Source organism: Geotrypetes seraphini, chromosome 7 (genome assembly GCF_902459505.1).
Source record: "Geotrypetes seraphini chromosome 7, aGeoSer1.1, whole genome shotgun sequence".
In the NCBI taxonomy this organism is placed as follows: Eukaryota; Metazoa; Chordata; class Amphibia; order Gymnophiona; family Dermophiidae; genus Geotrypetes; species Geotrypetes seraphini.
Window position 1 is genome coordinate 109647803 of NC_047090.1, and position 20014 is coordinate 109667816.

Below are 20014 nucleotides of genomic sequence, written 5' to 3' on the forward strand. Positions count from 1 at the left end.
GGCACCCAGTTTTCATGGTCATATTGTCAGAAAAGAGGACACCCTTTTTGCATAGCGTACAATCTAAGAATGACATTTTTGCAAATGATAACCCATCTGTAGTCAAAAATGTTCTTTACTGTCCATTTGGAAATGTTTTGTAGCCTTTGTGAACAATTGTTCTGTCTTTGCATGATGTGCGTTAGTCTCTTTTTTTTTTTTTTTGCAGTAATTAGCTATAAATCTTGACTTTTTTCTGGTGGTTTTCTAGGAATGTTATTATATACTTGGTTTTAATCCTTTTAGGTTTAGGCAACCATAACTACTTGTTCCCTTCCTACATAAGAACATAAGAATTGCCGCTTCTGGGTCAGACCAGTGGTCCATTATGCCCTGCAGTCCGCTCCTGCGGCAGCCCTTAGGTCAAAGATCAGTGCCTTAACTGAGTCTAGCCTCACCTGCATATGTTCTGGTTTAGGAAGAACTTGTCTAATTTTGTCTTGAATCCCTGGAGGGTGTTTTCCCCTATAACAGCCTCCAGAAGAGCGTTCCAGTTTTCCACCACTCTCTGGGTGAAGAAGAACTTCCTTATGTTTGTACGGAATCTATCCCCTTTTAACTTTAGAGAGTGCCATCTCGTTCTCCCTACCTTGGAGAGGGTGAACAACCTGTCTTTATCTACTAAGTCTATTCCCTTCAGATTTCTCATTGTTGATTGTCAACTATGTAGTAGCTGAACTTCCCCACTGGAGACATGAATCATACCAAATAAGTAAATTTGACTAAAACTACTTTATGGAATTGATTTAGTAAATATAAAACTGAGATGAACTGGTCAATCAAAATCATACATTTTAAGAAAGTGTGTTTTGAATTTTCTGCACTACAGCTTTGCCCTTGTTCCCTACTATAATAACAAACCATATATTTTAAATTCAGTAGTAGAAAAATATTAAGATGTATTTGTATAAAAAATAGTGGGATATCTGTGCAAAAAGTAGTGTGATGATCAGCAAGCCAAGTAGATAATGTCATCTGTGCCAAATATGAAAAAAATCTAGCAAAGTTTAGAAAAGGCTAGAAGGCTTTTCTAAGCATACTTGATAGAAAAGTGATTAGAGCTTCCAGGATTCAAATCCTGCAGTTGCTTCTTGGAATCTTTGGGCCCGCCATTTCTTCTTCGGTTGCTTCAGCTGCAAACTAAGAGGCCCTTTTACTAAAGCTTAGTGTGCACTAGTGCTGCCCGATTCACGATTCGAATTGGTTCACCGATTCACTTCGGGTGAATCGATTTAAAACAAAAATAGGCCTCCTGATTTGATAACTGACCCTTGCCCCCTAAAGCAGGAGCAGCAGCGCTGCCTCTTGCTGGCTGGCAGCTGCCACACCTGCTTTAGAGGGCGAGGGGGGGAGGGTCAGTTGGGAAGTGCTGGTGTCCGGCTTCCCCCCTGGCCTCCTGCTGGTGTCCTGCTTCCCCCCTGGCCTCCCGCTGGTGTCCGGCTTCCCCCCTGGCCTCCCGCTGGTGTCCGGCTTCCCCCTGGCCTCCCGCTGGTGTCCGGCTTCCCCCCTGGCCTCCCGCTGGTGTCCGGCTTCCCCCCTGGCCTCCCGCTGGTGTCCGGCTTCCTCCCTGGCCTCCCGCTGGTGTCCGGCTTCCCCCCTGGCCTCCCGCTGTTGTCCGGCTTCCCGCGCACCATTTACCTACTGTCAGCAGCCTGCAGAGAAGATTGCTGGGGCTAGCTAGCGATCACTGCAAGCTGCTATAGATCCTTGGAGCTGTTTCCTCTGCTGCGATCTTGCCTCTGATGTCAGAAGAGGGGCGGGACCACGACAGGAAACAGCTCCGAAGACCTATAGCAGTTTGCAGAGATCGCTAGCCCCAGCTATATTCTCTGCAGGCTGCTGCTAGTAGGTAAATGCTGCGCGGGAGCCAGGGGGATCACGCAGGCCTTCCCGGGGGGGGGGGGTACAGGCCTTCAGAGGGGACAGGCAGGCCTACAGGGGTGGGGTGCAGGCCTTCAGGGGAAGGGGGCCCTGGTGTAGAAGTACACGGAGGGAGGGAGGGAAGGGGGGGTTCAAAGAGATGTGAATATGCCTGACTTTGGTAGGGATGAAATAATGGGTCTAAAAACAGAAGAGAGGGAGAGAGATGGTGGACAATGGGATTTAGGGAGGGAAGGAACAGAAAGGGAGAGAAGTTGGACACAAGGGATGGTGTGGAGGGGGGGATAGAGATACTGGATAGGAGGGTAGTTGAGAAAAGAAAGGGAGATATGGTGGACCCTGGGGTGGTGGGGAAGGAGGGAGAGATGCAGGATGAAAGAGTAGATGAGAAAAGGTGGATCTGTGTATGGAGATGAAAAAAAGGAAAGATGCCAGATCTCTGGGGGAGGGAAGGAAAACAAAAGGGGAGGATAGAGATAGAAGATGGATGGTTAGCATGGAGAAAGAAGAAAGAAGGAGACCCTGTCAAGTGAGTTATCAGAAGACAACCAGAGCCGGGGACCAACAAGATTTGAGTAATGGCCAGACAATAAAAAGTAGAAAAAATATTTTTATTTTCTGTTTTGTGATTACAATATGTCAGATTTGAAATGTGTATCCTGCCAGAGCTGGTGTTAGACCGCAAACGTGAACTAGGATTTAGCAGAGAGAGGAAAAGTCTTTTTTGTTTGTTTATTTTGTTTATACCACAGCGCCAGTGTGGTTAGGAGAAGGCAAAGGGGGTGAAGAGGCTATAAAAAGGTGAAGAGGTTATAAAATAAACCCACCAGGATGTTTGAAATAAACACCTGCCAATTGGGCAGGAAAATCGAATCGAAAAATCGATTCAGTAGGCTGAATCGAATAGAAATTTTTTTTTTCCTGAATTGGGCAGCACTAGTGTGCACTAAGTGCTATATGACACAACGGCATAAAATAGCACATGCAATATTTAGAACACGCTAATTCCTTTAGCATGTGTTGTGCTTCAGTAAAAGTACCCTTTAGCCTGTTATTTAACAAGCCCCATTAGGTCCAATAAGAAGAATATCTAAACACATATCCTGCATTGACAAGCATTAATGTTTAAAAAGGTAGCAGTAATCTGCAGCTCATTACAAAATGTCACCTTTCCTTTATAAAAAAAAGTTCTTGAGAACTAGAGAATGTACCTTTTATTGCTTAATTGATCTAAAAATATATGTAATAGGAGAAAACCATATGTTCAGATGGGCACTGATTCAGAACATGTCTGTCTAACCACATTGTACCCAATTTAATTATTGCAGCATGAAAAAACTTCAAAACACTTGAAAATTGTGTTCAAACATACAATAATATAGCAATTTAATTTATTTTTTTTAAAAAAGGCACTCACCTGATTAAAAAGTATCAAAACAGCTTGAAAAATAAGGTTTTACAACCCAAGATGAAATACAATAGAGGCCATTCCATGTCAAGTGGTCTAGGCCTCCCCATGTGACCATCTCAGAAGTTGATGAAATTTTTTTCTGAAAGCACAATAGGACATGCAATGAATATGTTCAAAGTCTTAGAGCAGGATCTCAACTTCTTCCAAAGTTTAGGCCACTTTTTTTTGTTCCATAGAAGATAGTAAAAAAAAAAAAGTCAACTTTTGGTTCAAGTTGTGGAAAGGATAGTTGCTCGACCAAGCTATGTTGTATTTATAGTACAACTTTTTGTGCTGAATCCAAATATACCACTCAGATCATTGGCTCATGCTTTGTGTATCACTGGGGAACCACAAAATATATGAAAAAATTTGACGTGGAATGCACAGACAAATATTTGACACAATATAGCTCCTGAACAGAAAGCACAATAGGGCTCAGAGTTTAGGAACTGGAACAGATTACGACCAGTTACTGCCCCATAAACGTTTAGGCACACTGCACTTTTTTTTATGAGATAAATCTTTATTAAGATTGTTGAAAAAAAATGCAAATCTTCACCTATATTTAATGTAATATATTACAATCTCTTGCTTGCACCACCAATTAATATTCTGATACACTCTTGGTTATTTCAAAAATTGATTATTGCAATGCTCTATTCAAGGGCATTACTCAAAAAGAAATAAGACGCTTGCAAATCATCCAAAATGCCTCTATTAAGCTCAACATGAATGCTAAGAAATATGACTTTGTCTCGCCTCTTCTCAAAAAAGCACATTGGCTTCCGGGAGCTCATCGCATTACTTATAAAATATGTCTGTTAACTTTGAAATCTCTTCTTTTTAAAGCTCCAACGTTTATCGATAGACTCTTGGTTCCCTATGCTTCTGCCAGAATGCTCAGATCTAGTGATCAACACTTATTGACAGTTCCTTCTCTTAAAATCATTAGTACACGTTGACAGTATATTTTTTCCTGTCACAGCACCACAAACCTGGAATTCCTTGCCCTTTTATCTAAGAGAAGAACGTCTTATAAACAGATTTAAAAGCAACTTAAAGTGCTTTCTTTTTAAAGATGCCTTTGACTGATTTAGTTTTATTTTTAAAATTTAGTCTTCCCTTTTGAATTTTATACTCCGTTGTTTTTATTTACCCCCTCCTGATGTTTAATCTTGTTTCTTTTCTATTAAATATTGTATTTCTTACCCTTTCCCCCTTTTTGTAATGTATGTCTTGTTCGTTGAGTACTGTTTATGTGTTTGTTCTCCCTGAAAATTGTAAAGTTTTTATAATGTTTGCTTTGAAGTATGATTAAGCGATTAATCAAACTCTAAATAAAACTTGAAAGAGCAATTTTTTGGCTACAAAACTCACCAAGCCACATTTTTGACCCGCTATTCCTAACAGCTTAAAACAGGCCTGAAAGGACACCAAGGTTTCACCCTGCATTTATGTTAAAATATGTTGGAGATGTAGACTGGCACTGGAATAATGAGAGAAACTTGGAATTGGAAATTTGTGGCTTTCTAATAACTAAATTTTTATTAGAATGAAAAATTAATGTGATCAAAGAACAGAGGAAAGAGTAACAATTTCAAAGACAAATTGTACAGGAGGGGTGAGACTAGGAATAAAAAAAATCAAGTGCCGGTTACCCCAACAACATAGAAGATTTCAACACCGCTACACAAGAGAACTCAAACAACAACCCCATCATAATCATTCAGCCCACTTTCTCAAGCGAAGTTTAGTCTTCCATGGTCTAACCTTTAAATAAGCAGTAGGGAGAGTTGTTTTATTGTGCAATAACACACATAGCACAAGTATATAGAAATTAATGTTGGGAGAATGCTAGGTAGTGAATGTATTGCAAAATATGCCTAATTTTTGGTTCAGACTAAGTCCAAATATATATGGGGAAAACCAAAAAACTGGTACTCTACTAAGAAGAGTGATTAAAGGGAAACATACAGAAGTCAAAAAATCACCAAATGGAGCACTCAGCAAAACTCTCAAAAAGTGGTGGTGTTTCAAAAATTCAAGTTTCATTCATATATTTGAGCCGCCTCCACTGATTTCTCATATATATGAATGAAACTTGAATTTTTCAGACACCACCACTTTTTGAGAGTTTTGCTGAGTGCTCCATTTGGTTCCCTGACGCAGGATCGAAACGGGCCCTGTCGGAACCTTTGATCAAGCTAAGGGATTGCTTGTCATTGTTCAAAGTATAAGAGCTTTGTCTATGCTAGTTTGCAGCAAAGAATTTTGTTTTTCACTGGAATTTACAATATGCAATGATTGGGTGGTGAGGCAGTTTTCTCTTGGGGCTGAGGCTCCATGCTGTTGCCTTCGTGTCTCTGAGCATATTTTTGAATTCTAAGTGTGTTCTAGAAGTATTCATTTCACTATTACACCTATTGAGTGATTTTTTGACTTCTGTAATTTTGGGTTCAGGCAAGATCCTTTTTAAACAGCTGGAATGAGTGGGCATGGAAAAGTAAATTATGAGCTATGACTAGTTGGTCGAGAGATGAAGTGAAGTTTTTTGTCTGCACTATGCAATTTCACACTTCTAGTTCATTTTACACATTACACAGTAGGATTCCTAAGATGCCCTTTTTTTACCACTGCATGTATATGGACGTAAATAATGCATGCATTTGAGACCTAACTTCTGACCAAAGCAAGGCCAGGTCAAATGTGAAACAAAATGGCTATTGTAACAAAAAAGAAGCTCTTTCAATCAATATAAAAAATTAAAATAAACTTGGACGATGTACAGTTAAGAGATTTGCACTCAAAAATGGCCAAAATTTGTATAAAACACTAATATTTGTGTAATTATATCTCTTCTTCCAATTGGCTGCAAAGCCTCTTAATGCAAATTGTTCGAATATGTCATATGCCATGACTGCTGGTACAGTTATGACTTGAATCAAAATACAGATCAAGAGCCAATGAGGAGTCAAAGTAGGTATTAAATTTCTTTTATAACATTTTTTGCTGGCTTTGCTGGCTCATAACAGGGGAAGTCAACTAATGTTATATTCCAAACTTTGCACAAAGAAGTTAATGCCAGGGATTGTATTAATCCATAAAATTTCAATTCTCTTGGAGGCTTTGTTAGGCTGTAGTGGCTGGACAAAGTTGCCATTTTCTGTTATGCAGAGCATTGTACTCAGTTATCTACATTCAACAGCCTCTAGGTCTCAAACCAATAGAGATCCAGCTGAAACATTTTACATGGTTTCATTTGAGGCTATAGGGAACATCCACACAAAATTTTATTCAATTTGGAGGAAGTCGAGTGGGGATGAATTTCAATATTGGACCACTTGACATGGAATGACCCATTGGTTTTTCTATCAATTTAAGGTTACTCCAACATGATCCATGTTTCACCTACCAGGAGGGCTTCTCAGGAAGAACATTTCATCTAATAAGATAAAGCTGCAAGATCTCATGTAACCAATTGGGTTTTTAAATTCGATCACTGCTCAGTAATGTAAAAAGTTAAAATGATTCAAATATACAGCTTAAAACAGAAAATATTAAATGGTACAACTTGAAATAAAGCAAGAGACTCCAAAACGGAATAACTGCTTATAAAAATGTAGTATTTCTAAAAGTAACTATCAGAAAACACCTTCACGTAAAGGATTGTGGAGTCACATGGCTATATATGTTACAAGGAATGTTCATGTAATGATGTGTGATGCCCTTGTAGAGACTTGATTATCCCTTGGGGATGAGGCTTTTTTATGTCAATCATGGCCTCCCAGATACACGTTCTTTTGTCACCATCGAGAATGTTGGAAAGGGGGTGGTTTAGCAGTTCTGGTTTCTTCTAAAATTATTACCCATTTGCAAAATCAAAGCTCTGCCCCCACTTCCACTTTAGAGTATTTAATCCTACAAAGTTCCTCTCCTTTTCCATTGACGCTTCTTCTAAGCTACAACCCACCTCCAGTTACTTGCTTCTCTCTCTTAGCTCTGCACAAACTCATCAGCTTTTACTTTACTTCGCCCTCCCTACTTCTCATTTTAGGTGTTCTAAATATTCACTATGACAATCCTTCAGATGTTCTTGCCCAGGACTTTTCAACCTACCTTCGTGATTCTGCTTTCCAACAACTAGTTTGTGGACCAACTCATTCTGCAGGTCACCTTTTAGATATTGTTTTAACCCTTCAATCACATCCCTCCTGCTTCTCTATTCCTGTTACTCTCTCAATACTGTGGACTGAGCATTTCTTTCTGCTCACTAACCTCATGCCCCCCTCCTGTCCATGCTTCTCCTGTAAGACAGGGTAAGAGACTGAAGTGAAGTCCCTCACCCCTGATGCCTTTGTCAAACACTGTTAAGCTTTTCCAGTTCATTTCTCTTCTTACTCTTTTTCTGATCAAATTACCACTTGGAATCAGTCCTTGATTTTTTTGCGCCCTTGCATTCCTTTTCTTTAATGGGTCACTCTTCAAAGCCTTAATACCAGTTGAGTCTTACACCCTTGCACCACCAACTATGATGCACCAAACACTCCTGATGCTGAAACCTTTCTTTTTTCACATTGTGTAACTTTAAAAGTACCTTTCAAACGGTATTCTTACATGTTGTGCAATGCTAAATGCATATACACCTCCAATGTTCTTAAATGTGATCTAAATTTGTCATATTTTTATCGTCTACTCTGTGATCCATCTCCCCTCTTACTCTCCTCCTTCTTTTACTGTTGAAGACTTTGCCTCATTATTTCATGCCAAAATTATTAATTTACAGCATTCATTATCATACACCTTCAACTGTCATTTGTCCTCCAACCTGATTCCCGTTCCCCCTCTATACCTATTTATTTATTTATTTATTCATTCATTTATTTATTCAATTTTCTATACAGTTCTCCCAAGGGAGCTCAGAACGGTTTACATTAATTTATTCAGGTGCTCAAGCATTTTTCCCTGTCTATCCCGGTGGGTTCACAATCTACCTAATGTACCTGGGGCAATGGGGGATTAAGTGACTTGTTCAGGGTCACAAGGAGCAGCGTGGGTTTGAACCCACTACCCCAGGGTGCTGAGGATGTAGCTTTAACCACTGCACCACACACTCCCACCCTATAGTGCTTGTAGCCTCACTAACTTCTTTTAATCTTCAAACCACCATTTTCATGAAGAAAACAATTTCACTTCTAAAACCTTCATCACCGCCCATTGACTCGATCCCTGCTTCTCTTCCCTTGTGCTTTCTAGACCCACTCCTTGAGCCCCTCTTGTCAATGGCCAACAATAGTCTTTCTGTTGTTGACTTTGCAAGCAACTGGAAGAAAGCAATTGTCACTCTTGTGTTAAAGAACCAAAGGTCTGAACCCACTATTATAGCTAATTACAAACCAATTTCTAATCTTCCATTTATTTCCAAAGTCATCGAAAAAGTAGTTGCAATCCAACTGTCAGAGTTCCTAACAAACACCAATTCACTTCACCTGTCAGCTGCAGTATTTCCTGATTATTCCTTTGCATGCTTCAAACAGGATTCAAGGATTTGAGAAATGGATTCCTTATTGCCACCTGTCATTCAGGATAGATATGCAGAACATGAGGTACTGGGGCCACACACATGTTTGGACCAGTCTTGACTGTGGAAGACTATCTATTAAGATGGGCCCCTGAGCAAGAATGTGGATAGAGAGGCTAGGCACAGGGCAGAGTCCAGCAAAGTGGAAACCAGTCGTGGGATAGGAACCACCTATGATGTAGGAATTGGATGCGAGATAGGGTCCAAAGGTAGAATGGGAATTAAATGTAAAGTAGGGAAGAACTGGCACTGAAACAACACAAGGAGCCGAGATAGCAGTAGATAGAGGTGAGGCCCAGTAAAAACTATTGAATCAGCAAGGGTGTGTCTAGCTGGACTTCTTAAATTGCAATTGATAAGACACTCTTTGCTGGTCTAGTAGAGTTTCTCAACTTCTTCAAGCCAAGTACCCCCTATGTCTAACAAATATTAACCAAGTACCCCTGCCACCCAGACCCCACCACCATAATAATAGTAGTACTAATTGTAATGCAGTTTCTTCCATTCATTTTTCATATACACACAATATAACCTTATTAATTCATAATGGTAACCACAAAATTAAAAAAACACAAAGCACACTGTATGCAGAGAAAATGTTAATTATCATTTATATTCATTTTTTCCAAAGAGGTCAAAGCGGATGACTTTAAAATATGCAATGTCACCTCAGTAACAGCTATAAAAATAGACAAGTGTAGTGCAAAATATAGACAGCAGATATAAATTCTCAAAACTGACGCATTTCAATCACTAAATTGAAAATAAAATCATTTTTCCCACTTTTGTTGTCTGGTTGTTTTGTTGTTTCATTAGTCTCTGGTTGCTCTTCTTTCTGACTGTAAATCCAGTATTTTTTTCTTTCTGCCTCCTGCACATTTCCTCTCCTCCAGACCTCATTCCCTTCCCCAACCAACAACTCTCTCTGTACCTCCAACTTTTCTTCCTCTCTCCTCCACCCCTACTGGCAACATGTCTCCCTCTCTCACTGTCCATCTCTCTTTCATTCCCTCTCTTGCTGCAAAGGGAGTGGGGAAAGAGAGATAGAGATCCAGAGTGCATCTGCCCCACCCCCTCTACTGCCACATCCAACATTTCTCCCTCTCTCATCACCCAGATCATGTGAACATTTTTCACCTCTGCCCACCAACCCAATGCCCATTTCTCCTATCACCCCTCTCCAGCACCATGCCACAACTCTTCCTCCATCACTATGTCCACATTCCTCCCCCTTGCATCACCTTCAATCTGTCCCTCTCCACCACCATATCCAACATTTCTCCTTCTCATCTTTCTATTCCCCATACGTCTCTACCTCACTCCTCTCTTTCTCTCTATGCCCAATTTTCCTTTCTTCCTTTCTCCATGTGCACCCATCTCTTTCCCTCTCACTCACACACTCATGTCCAACAATTCTCCTATGTCACAAGTTAGTGCCCCCCATCCTCCCTTGTATTCCAACTTCATGCCATTTCCCTTCTGCCTGTGTCCCAAAATTGTGCCCCTACCATGTCCCAATGCGCTCCTTCCATCCCTTCTTTCTTCCTTTGTTCTAGATCATGTGCCCTCTCTCCCTTACTCGCTCTAGAAAAGTATTCGCTTCCTAAAGGGCCATCCAGCTGCACCGCTCCTTCCTGCCTTCAGCGGCACTTGTTGCAGCAACACAGGCAGTGGCTCTTACATACTGCACGTGGTTGACCCACAAGCCTTCCCTCTGACGTCGGAGAGAAGGCTTCTGGGTCAGCAGCGTGCAAGAGCTGCGTGTCCCTGCAACAAGTGCCACTGAAGGCAGAAAGGAGCAGCCCACCTGGAAGGAGGTAAGAGGGTACCCTGCTGACATGGAAGGCTTCCCTCCGATGTTAGCTCCGATATTGGAGGGAAGCTTTCCAGCTCGGCTTCGGGGAGGAGGGTGAGCAGGAAGAGGGTATGGGATCCCTGGCGGCGGCAGCAGTGGCTTAGGCAAAAGCCAGTGGGCAGGAAGGAGGGCATGGGATCCCTAGCGGTGGTGGCTTTAGGAGAAGTGGCGGGAGACCCACGCAATGCCATGTACCCCCAACAAGCAGCTCTAAACCCACCCAAGCTCTGCCCCAGATCCTGCCCCCTTTACTAATTGTAATGCAATTTTTTCCTTTCATTTTTCATATACACACAGCAACACAGCAGATATAAATTCTCAAACTATAGGCCTATAGCTAATCTTCCTTTTATGGCTAAACTGACGGAAAAGATTGTTTTCAACCAAATTTCCGAATTTGCTGAAAAAACAAACGTGCTTCATCCGAACCAAACAGGATTCCGGCCACACCATAGTACTGAGCATTCATTAATAGGAATGACCTCCTCAATACACTATTACTTAGATCATCACCAATTGGTCTTATTAATATCCATCGACCTTTCTGCGGCTTTCGACACCATAGACCACCATCTTTTATTAGACAGACTTTCTTCAATCGGTATTACTGATCAAGTAATGTCTTGGTTCAAATCTTATTTTACCGAGCGTACTTCTACAGTTCTATTTAATAATTCAAATTCTAAAAGTTCTTTAACCTCCCATGGTATTCCCCAAGGTTCTATTCTGTCCCCCTTGCTCTTCAATATTTTTCTTGCACCACTGATGACCGTTTGTCAATCTATAGGTTTTCACGTATTTGCATATGCTGATGATATTCAACTTTTGCACCCGTTAGATCCTAGCAACCCTTTGGATATCACAGCTATTAATAATAAATTAGAACAAATCCATTATTGGTTAGACACAAATAGGTTAGCTCTTAATATTGAAAAAACAAAAACGGTGCTTTTTCCCTGGAAAGAAAATCCTAAACTTATCACCCCTATTAATATAAAAAATATTCCTTTGCAATTAGTTGATTCAATTAAAATTCTAGGAGTCATATTTGATAGTAAACTTACTTTTCATGAACATATAGGTAGTATCGTAAAATCATCATTCTATAGACTCCGTCAAATTCGCTCTCTGTCACAATATCTTTGTACCAAATCTCTAAATATCCTGATCCACTCTTTAGTAATCTCTAGAATCGATTACTGCAATGCCCTCTATAAAGGAATTGCACAGAATGAAATAAGACGACTTCAAATAATACAAAATACTTCAATTAAATTAATAACAAGGACAAAAAAATTTGATCACGTAACACCACTCCTCAAGAAAGCTCATTGGCTGCCAGTGTCCCATAGAATAACATATAAACTAAGCCTACTCACTTTTAAAGCAATGTTTTTTAAAACACCTGCATTTATTTTTAATACACTAATTCCCTACTCTATAAATAGAACATTACGATCCAACGAACAGCATTTATTAACAATTCCATCTCTCAAAATCATTAACACTAGAAGACAATTTATCTTCTCTGTTACTGCTCCACAAATTTGGAATTCTCTGCCAATATATTTAAGGAAAGAAAATGATATTGAGAAATTTAAAATTAACTTAAAAACATTTCTTTTTAAAGATGCATTTGATTAACAAATTCTTCCCTTGAATTTAATAATGCTGCTTTCGACAATTCTTTGAACTCCCATCCTTATGTTTTTCCCTACCTACTTTTCTATTATAAATTGTATTTCATTTCCCCTTTTTCCCTTCGTTCATGTTTGTTTTTATTTAATGGTTATATATTAATTAATGTTTTATTGTTAATTTTAAAAATGTAATTTTATCTTATAGTTGTAATTTAAATATTTTCTTTTATGTATGTACATCGCTTTGAAGCAAGATTAAGCGATTAATCAAAAATTTTAATAAACTTGAAACTTGAAACTTGATTTCAATCACTAAATTGAAAATAAAATAATTTTTTCTACCCTTATCTGATTTAATTAGTTTCTGGTTGGACTTCCTTCTGACTGTGCATCCAACATTTCTTTCACAATCCAGCCCCATCTCCTTTGGGTCCAGGTCTCTATCTCTGCTTACCCTCCCCAGATCCAGTGTCAGTTTTCCTATGTAACCAACACCACCTTTGTTCCACGTCTCCATCTCTCTTCCTCCTCTGTTATGATCTTGAATATCTCTGTTCTTCCTCAGGGTCTCCCCTCTGTCTGCACCTCCCATAGTCCAGCATCTACCTCCTGTCTTTCCGCTTTGGTCCAGGCCTCTCTCTCTCTCTGTCTTTCTTTGCTTAAAACCCGACCTCCATGTCCAGCATTTGTTCTCCTTTCTTCCAGGTCTTTCTCTGCCGCTTTCTCTCCCCTTCCTTGATCCAAAATCTTTCCACCTCTCTGCAGTCTCTTTCTCTCTCTTCCTTCTAGACACCCCCAAGTCCAACATCTGCCCCCTCTCTTCTGCCTCCCCTTTGTTTCAGGTCTTTCTGTCTCTCTCACTCTCTCTGTCTTCCTCCTCCCCAGGTCCTGGCATCTCTTCATCTTTCTTCTGTCCGCGCCTCGACTTCTCTCCCTCATTCTCAAATGCCTCATCTCTACGTCCTACCTAGAAACCTGTCTCTGAAGTTTCCAACAACACCCAAAACTTTGCTTCTCCAACGTCCCACTCCCTCTGCCGCAACTTTTTTCCATGTGCCACGTCCCGCCCTGCCAGAAACAGGAACTTGCGGCAGAGGGAGTGAAACGTAGCTGCTGGAAAGCTTCGGGGCTGTTTCCTGTTAGTGGGAGAAGTTGGCACGGTAACTGAACCCCCCATGGGCAGGAGAGCGGAGTGAGAACCGTATCAGGTGCGGGCCGCAGTGAGAGCCGTTTTGGGCCACGGGCCATATGTTGTGCAGGGCTGCCATACACCTTTATTTTCTTAATCATCCTGACTGTGCTCCAGAAAATGTTCATGGAGTTTGTAGTTTTTATACCCACCCTCTTATCTGTGCTTTTTCACAATTTTGTCCTAGACATTTTTGCTAACTCTTGGTATGCATGGTATACTTAACATAACATATAACATATCGCAAAAACCTTTCAGTTCTATGCGGTTCACAAAAGAGGTGGACTTTGCTTATCATGTGACCGCACCACAATTTAGCTCTGGTGCAACTAAAATATTTAGAAATGCTATGAAAGTTCATGTAGAGTGGACACATATCAACCCAAGGTGTGTGTTTTTTCCTGTTTTCTTAGGTTTTCTGCATGAGGCTATAGCAGGGGTGTGTAGATATCTGAAACAATGGTTTAATGCACTTTTTTTTCTAGGCTGTAAGGCAGCAAATGGTGAATATTTTGTTTAAAGGGGATATAGCTACATAATAAGTGTTTTTAATCAGAAAATAGATTTCAGCTGCCTATAAACTGAAGAGCACTTTTGCAAATTCACTCATTCCTTTTTCTTTTTTTTTTTTTTTTTTTCATTCCAACACTTTTGTCTTTGTTTTGTTCTATTTCTATCATTTAAATTTCTCCAGAATTCTACTGTTCAACGGTTCCCCTTCTGCTTCTATTCCTTTCTCTTCTCTATTCTACCTTCCAAAGTATTTAGATCAATGCTGTCTTGTTAAAATGTTTATTTTATTTTTATTTTTCCTCTAACTCTACTTTTCACTTCTCTATTACCCTCCAGGTACTTTAGTTAGATTGTGAGCCTTCGGGACAGTAAGGGAATTTTTCAAGTACCTTTCTTATTTCTAATCTTAATGTATATTTTCTGTAAACCGCTTAGAACCTAACGGATGTAGCGGTATATAAGAAATAAATTACATTACATTACATTACATTCCATTGTTTTGTCAGTTTGAAGCTATGTAATTAATTTCATTCAAGGCAAGATTTACTGTAGCTTATTCCTGTGCCAAAACTTATGGACTGAGGGAGTTTTGGAAAATTGGTCTTCACTTGGGAAAGATGGTTAAAACCAATTTTGGTATTGATTTTGACTGTGGTAAATACCCTTTACAAACATTTTGAGTGAAAAGAATATCTCTGGATAATGTGCACAGTCTTAACATCAAAAAAAAGAATTATTGGACTTAAACTAGTTTTTCTTCATCTTAGCAAAGCTGCAGTCTAAAAAAGTCAGAGTTTGTCTATAGACTTCTGTGGAAAACATTTTAAACTAAAATATTCAGAAAGATATACATATTTTCTACACAAAGTGCACCGCTTGAATTGTGTTATGAACTAGTTGTAATAAGACAAAAATTACAGGAAACAGCTAATCTGATGCCTTGTGAAAAATTATTAGATAAAGGAAAAATAAATAGCACCAATGTTATGCTTGAGAATAGTGAATTAAAACTTGATCCAAAATGATTGAGAAACCAAAATGAAACATAAGTGTTTTGAGAAGTATATAAAATGCATTTCTCCCTCCGTATTTGCGGGGGTTAGGGACAGAGCCGACCCGCGAATATGGAAAATCATGAATAACTTTTAAGGCCGACTGACCCACCCCCCGCCTCCCTCCTTCGTTCCTGACCTCCCCAGACCTTACTTGGTGGTCTAGCGGGGCAGTAGCGATCTTCCTACGCTCCTGCCCTGTGCAGAGCCGTCAACAAAAATGGCTGCCACTTTTGTTGACGGCTCTGCACGGGGCAGGAATGTAGGATGATCGCTCCTCCCCTCTTCACCGCTAGACCATTAGGTAAGATCTTGAGAGGTTTGGGACACAGGAGGGAGGCAGGGATGGATCAGAGGCAGCCTTTAAATTTAATTTATGGGGGAGGCAAAAAACCACGAATAATCAAAGTCATGAGTAATAAACCTGCGAATGCGGAGGGAGAAGTGTAGTGTTTGAATATGGGATATACAATTAGGTTCTTCATGTGTTCAATTTTAGAAATATTTAAGTATACTTCCTCTACCAGGGTATGTCAGCCTATATGTTTAAAAATATTTCTTATTGGGGGTAATTTTATAAAGCATTTTCAACATGTAAAGGATTTTTTTATTTGCAGAAAATAAAAATAGCCCTTCCAGGGGTGGCGGGGAACTACCTTGTACAAGCATCAGAGCAGGTGTAAATTTGTGAGAGCATTGTTCACAATTGAGTATAATTATTTTATAATTGCACCTAGGTGCTTATGTATCATTTATGAAAGAGGCATAAGACTGGTACATTTTTGAAACATTTGTTGTACTCGGTTTATAAAATTACCCCCCCTTTTTTGTCTTGGTATTGTTTTATCCAATTGATTTTATCCAATTGTTCCCCAATCCATGTTTTTTTGTAGCCTTCAAGATGGTCAGCAGGGCCAGCAGTCCACATCCCAAGTCAAAGTCCAGTCCCGCCCCCCTTCCCAGGTTGCAGTGCTGAGCGCTAGCGCCTCCTTGCTGGTGAGAAATGGGAGTGTCCTCTTAGAAGCATCACATGACAGTGCATCTGCCGTAGGCAGTAGCAGTTTGCACGATGAACTTGGTATGCAGGCCTTATATAACCTTGGTGACATGGGAATTTTAATACAGCATTTTGTATATAATAATATAGAAGCAGAAAAAAGTGAGGACGAAAGGGTAGTCCTTTCTTAGGAAGGCACAATCTTTATTGGAGAATCACATAAAACAGATTACAGCTCAGCTGACTTCCAGTGTTTCAACATATAAACCATGTGTCTTCATCAGGAGTTGTTACAAATCCTCTTAAATGTGTGAGATTGACAAACTGTAGGCAGTAATCCACAAACGGAGTGATTCAGTTTGTAATCCATTTCATGTGATTCTCTAATGAAGATTTTGTGTTCCTAAGGAAGGACTATCTTTTCGTCCTCACTTTTTTCTGCTTGTGCATATAATAATGTAGTGCATCTAACTTTTCATTTTAGAATTTGTGTATGCATCTCGCAGGATTTAGCGTTCATCTACAAGAGAAAGAATGTTACTATGTTGAAGAAATGTTCCTATTTGTCTACACTTTCCTTCTAGTGTAATTTTGACTAGAAATGTCCTTGGTGTTAAAATTCTAACTCATGAGGCACAGTTGTGATTAACCTGTCTCGTTTCAAGTTTATTATATATTTGAAATCCCGCCTTTCATTACATCTAGGCGGTTTATAATAAAAATTTCCTACTGATATGGCATTTTTTTAGGTAGGACGGAGATGCCAAATGTTTCTCTTTTAACATGTAATAAATTCTGTGAAATCACTTCCCAAGAAGTGAACATAAGACTATCCTTACTGGGTCAGACTAATGGTCCATCTAGCCCAGTATCCTGTCTTCATGATGGCCAATCCAAGTCACAATTAATTTTGCTACATTTCCTTCCATTAGAGCAGCATGAAATGTTTTGTGATGGAAATATTCTAACAGAAGCTTTGATCAGTAAAGGTGTTGTAAAGTATCTTTTATATCAGACAAATATCTGTTCAAGATGGTATAATTTAAATGTGCTATTTGCATAACTATTTACATCTAATAGAAATAGACCAAACCAATGTTTACCTTTGGATCTCATCATAAAGTATACAGTGGTACCTCGGTTTACGAGTGCACCGGTTTGCGAGTGTTTTGCAAGACGAGCAAAACATTTGCAAAATCGGTGCCTCGGAAACCGAGCATGGCTCGATTTACGAGCACCCCCCCCCCCCGCAATCCGGCACCCCCCCTGCGATCCGGAACCCCCCCTGCCTTGAACCGGCACCCCCCACCACGATCCGACCCCCCCGCCACGATTGGGCACCCCCCCCCGCCACGATTCGACCCCCCCCCCGACACAATTGGGCACCCCCCCCCCGCCGCTTCTTACCCTCATCTGGGCACTCTTGAAGATCGGCCTACTCGTCTGCTGGGCCTTGAGCATCTGAGCATGCTCAAGGCCCAGCAGACGAGTAGGCCGATCTTCAAGAGTGCCCAGATGGGGGTAAAAAGCGGCGGGGGGGGTGCCCGATTGTGTCGGGGGGATGTCGAATTGTGTCGGGGGGGGTACCCAATTGTGTCGGGGGGGATGTTGAATCGTGTAGGGGGGGTTCCCAATCGTGGCGGGGGGGGGTTCGGATCGTGGCGGGGTTGGGTGCCGGTTCGAGGCAGGGGGGGTGCCTGATCGCAGGGGGGGCCTTCGAGGGGAGCAATGCCGGTTCTCGGGGTGGGGGGGAACGCATCAAAGCGAGTTTCCATTATTTCCTATGGGGAAACTCACTTTGATAAACGAGCATTTTGGATTACGAGCATGCTCCTGGAACGGACTATGCTCGTAATCCAAGGTACCACTGTATATCATTAGACTGAATAGTTTTTCAAACTAATCTTGAGTTGCAGTCCCATAAATCAGTGTTCTTCAACTGCCGATCCGCATAAATTTCCTGCCGGTCCGCAGGGCCGGCATGCACATTGGGCCCCAGACAGTGCTCATTAGCCGTCGATCCATGGTGCGATCAATGCGGCGTTGTCTTCGAGCCGGCTTCCTCTTCCTCAGTGCTGCAGTGTACAAAGCCATTGGCAGAGTTTCCTACGCGCGTCCTGCACCTGAACCGGAAGCCTTCTCTCTGACGTCGCAACGTCAGTGGGAAGGCTTCCAGATGAGACGCAGGATGCATGAGGAGCCGCTGCTCACGGCTTTGTGCACTGCAACACTGAGGAAGAGGGAGCCGGCCCGAAGATAACACCAGTGGGCAGGCCAGAAGGCAAGGCAAGGCGCAGCATGGAGGGAGGGAGACAACAACGGATAGGGCAAATGATTTTATTTTTTAATTTAGTGATTGATTTATATCTGTTGTCTGTTCAGGAAGAAATGCATTTGTTTCTTTTTCTCTGGGGTTGTACTGCATGCAGAGTCTTGTACCTTAGGGTTTGTTTGTATATATTAGTACTTTTAGTTTTTGGTCCCGTATTGGCATGAGGTTATCTGTGTTCTGGTAGGAATGAATATTGAGAATCATACAGTGTGTTTTGTGTCGTTTAATTTTGTGGTTAACCATTATGTGTTGTTGATACGATTGTATTGTGTGTGTGCATATATATGAAAAATGAATGGAAAAAATGGTATTACAATTAGTACAATTATGGGGGCGGGGTCTGGAGCGGAGATTGGGTGGGGATGGGCAGGGGCTGGCCCACGACTTAGCCCAGTGTTCTTCAACTGCTGGTCCACAAAATAATTATTTTATTTCCGCCGGTCCATAGGTGTCAAAAGGTTGAAGAACACATATAGGTGTGAACCTGCCAAAGTGTAGATAATATGGTATTATGGACATAATCCTTTTTTCTTTTTTAGGACCCATCTTTAGTATGATGGGGAGGAAGGATTGAAAATATAAGAACTATGAGGCCAATGTTCAATGCTATTTAGCTGACCGGGAATGGCTCCCAGACAGGTAAATAGTAGTCTGAATATCCCGATCTCCAGATTGACCAGTGACCTACTTTGTTGCGTGATACAGCTGATTATCACCAATATTTATTAGCTTGCCAGCTAAGTTCTGCAGCCATAAACAACTGCCTGAAAGGATGGTATGTCGTTAGCTGTTGAGACTTAGCTGGCTAGCCGCTGAATGTTGGCATAGTCAGCTATGTTTTGGCCGGCCATAAATAGACCAGAAATTCAGCGTCGGAGGCCGGATACTCCCAAGGTCTGAATATGATGAGCCTGTTTATGTACTTCATTGTAACTGACCTGGAAACCAAGCTTTTGAAATGCTTGGTCTGATTTAAAGCAGCAGTCATCTCTATAGCCCTAAAAAAATTATACATTTTTTAATTTTTATATATTTACTGTATTTTTATTTTCAAAAGTTATATGTACAATACAAAAGGTACAACAATCTGAAAACAACTCAGAACCATAAAGTAACAAAATGATGAGAGTCTACCGCGTGGTTTCTTCACGGAGACATCAGGAACCCATCAAGAACAAACCAGAATCCTCCCCCCCCCCCCCACCACCACCAAAGCACTCCATTGTCAAAAATTCAAAAGAGCACTTTGGGCTCCATGGGATAAACTCTCCCAAACCAGAGCCCAAATAGCCCAGAATGTTTTCCAACGACCAGGGCCACATTAACATCCAAATATTCAAATTTTAACAAAGTAAACATTTCATTTCTCCACATAGTGTAACAGTAGGTACCACAGCCTGCCACCAAAGTAAAAGACTACATTTCCTAGCCAACAAAAATCTTTCTACAATAACAAAGAATTACCCTTAGACAATCCCAAATAAA

The 20014-nt window shown here is 40.8% G+C and overlaps 1 protein-coding gene across 1 annotated transcript in view; it reads left to right on the forward strand.

The window, feature by feature from the left end:
* PCNX1 (pecanex 1) overlaps window positions 1-20014 on the forward strand; it is a 311984-nt gene that overhangs the window by 131053 nt on the left and 160917 nt on the right. The window contains 1 exon segment of the mRNA XM_033952015.1: window positions 16094-16278. Coding sequence (XP_033807906.1) covers window positions 16094-16278 — 185 coding nt within the window.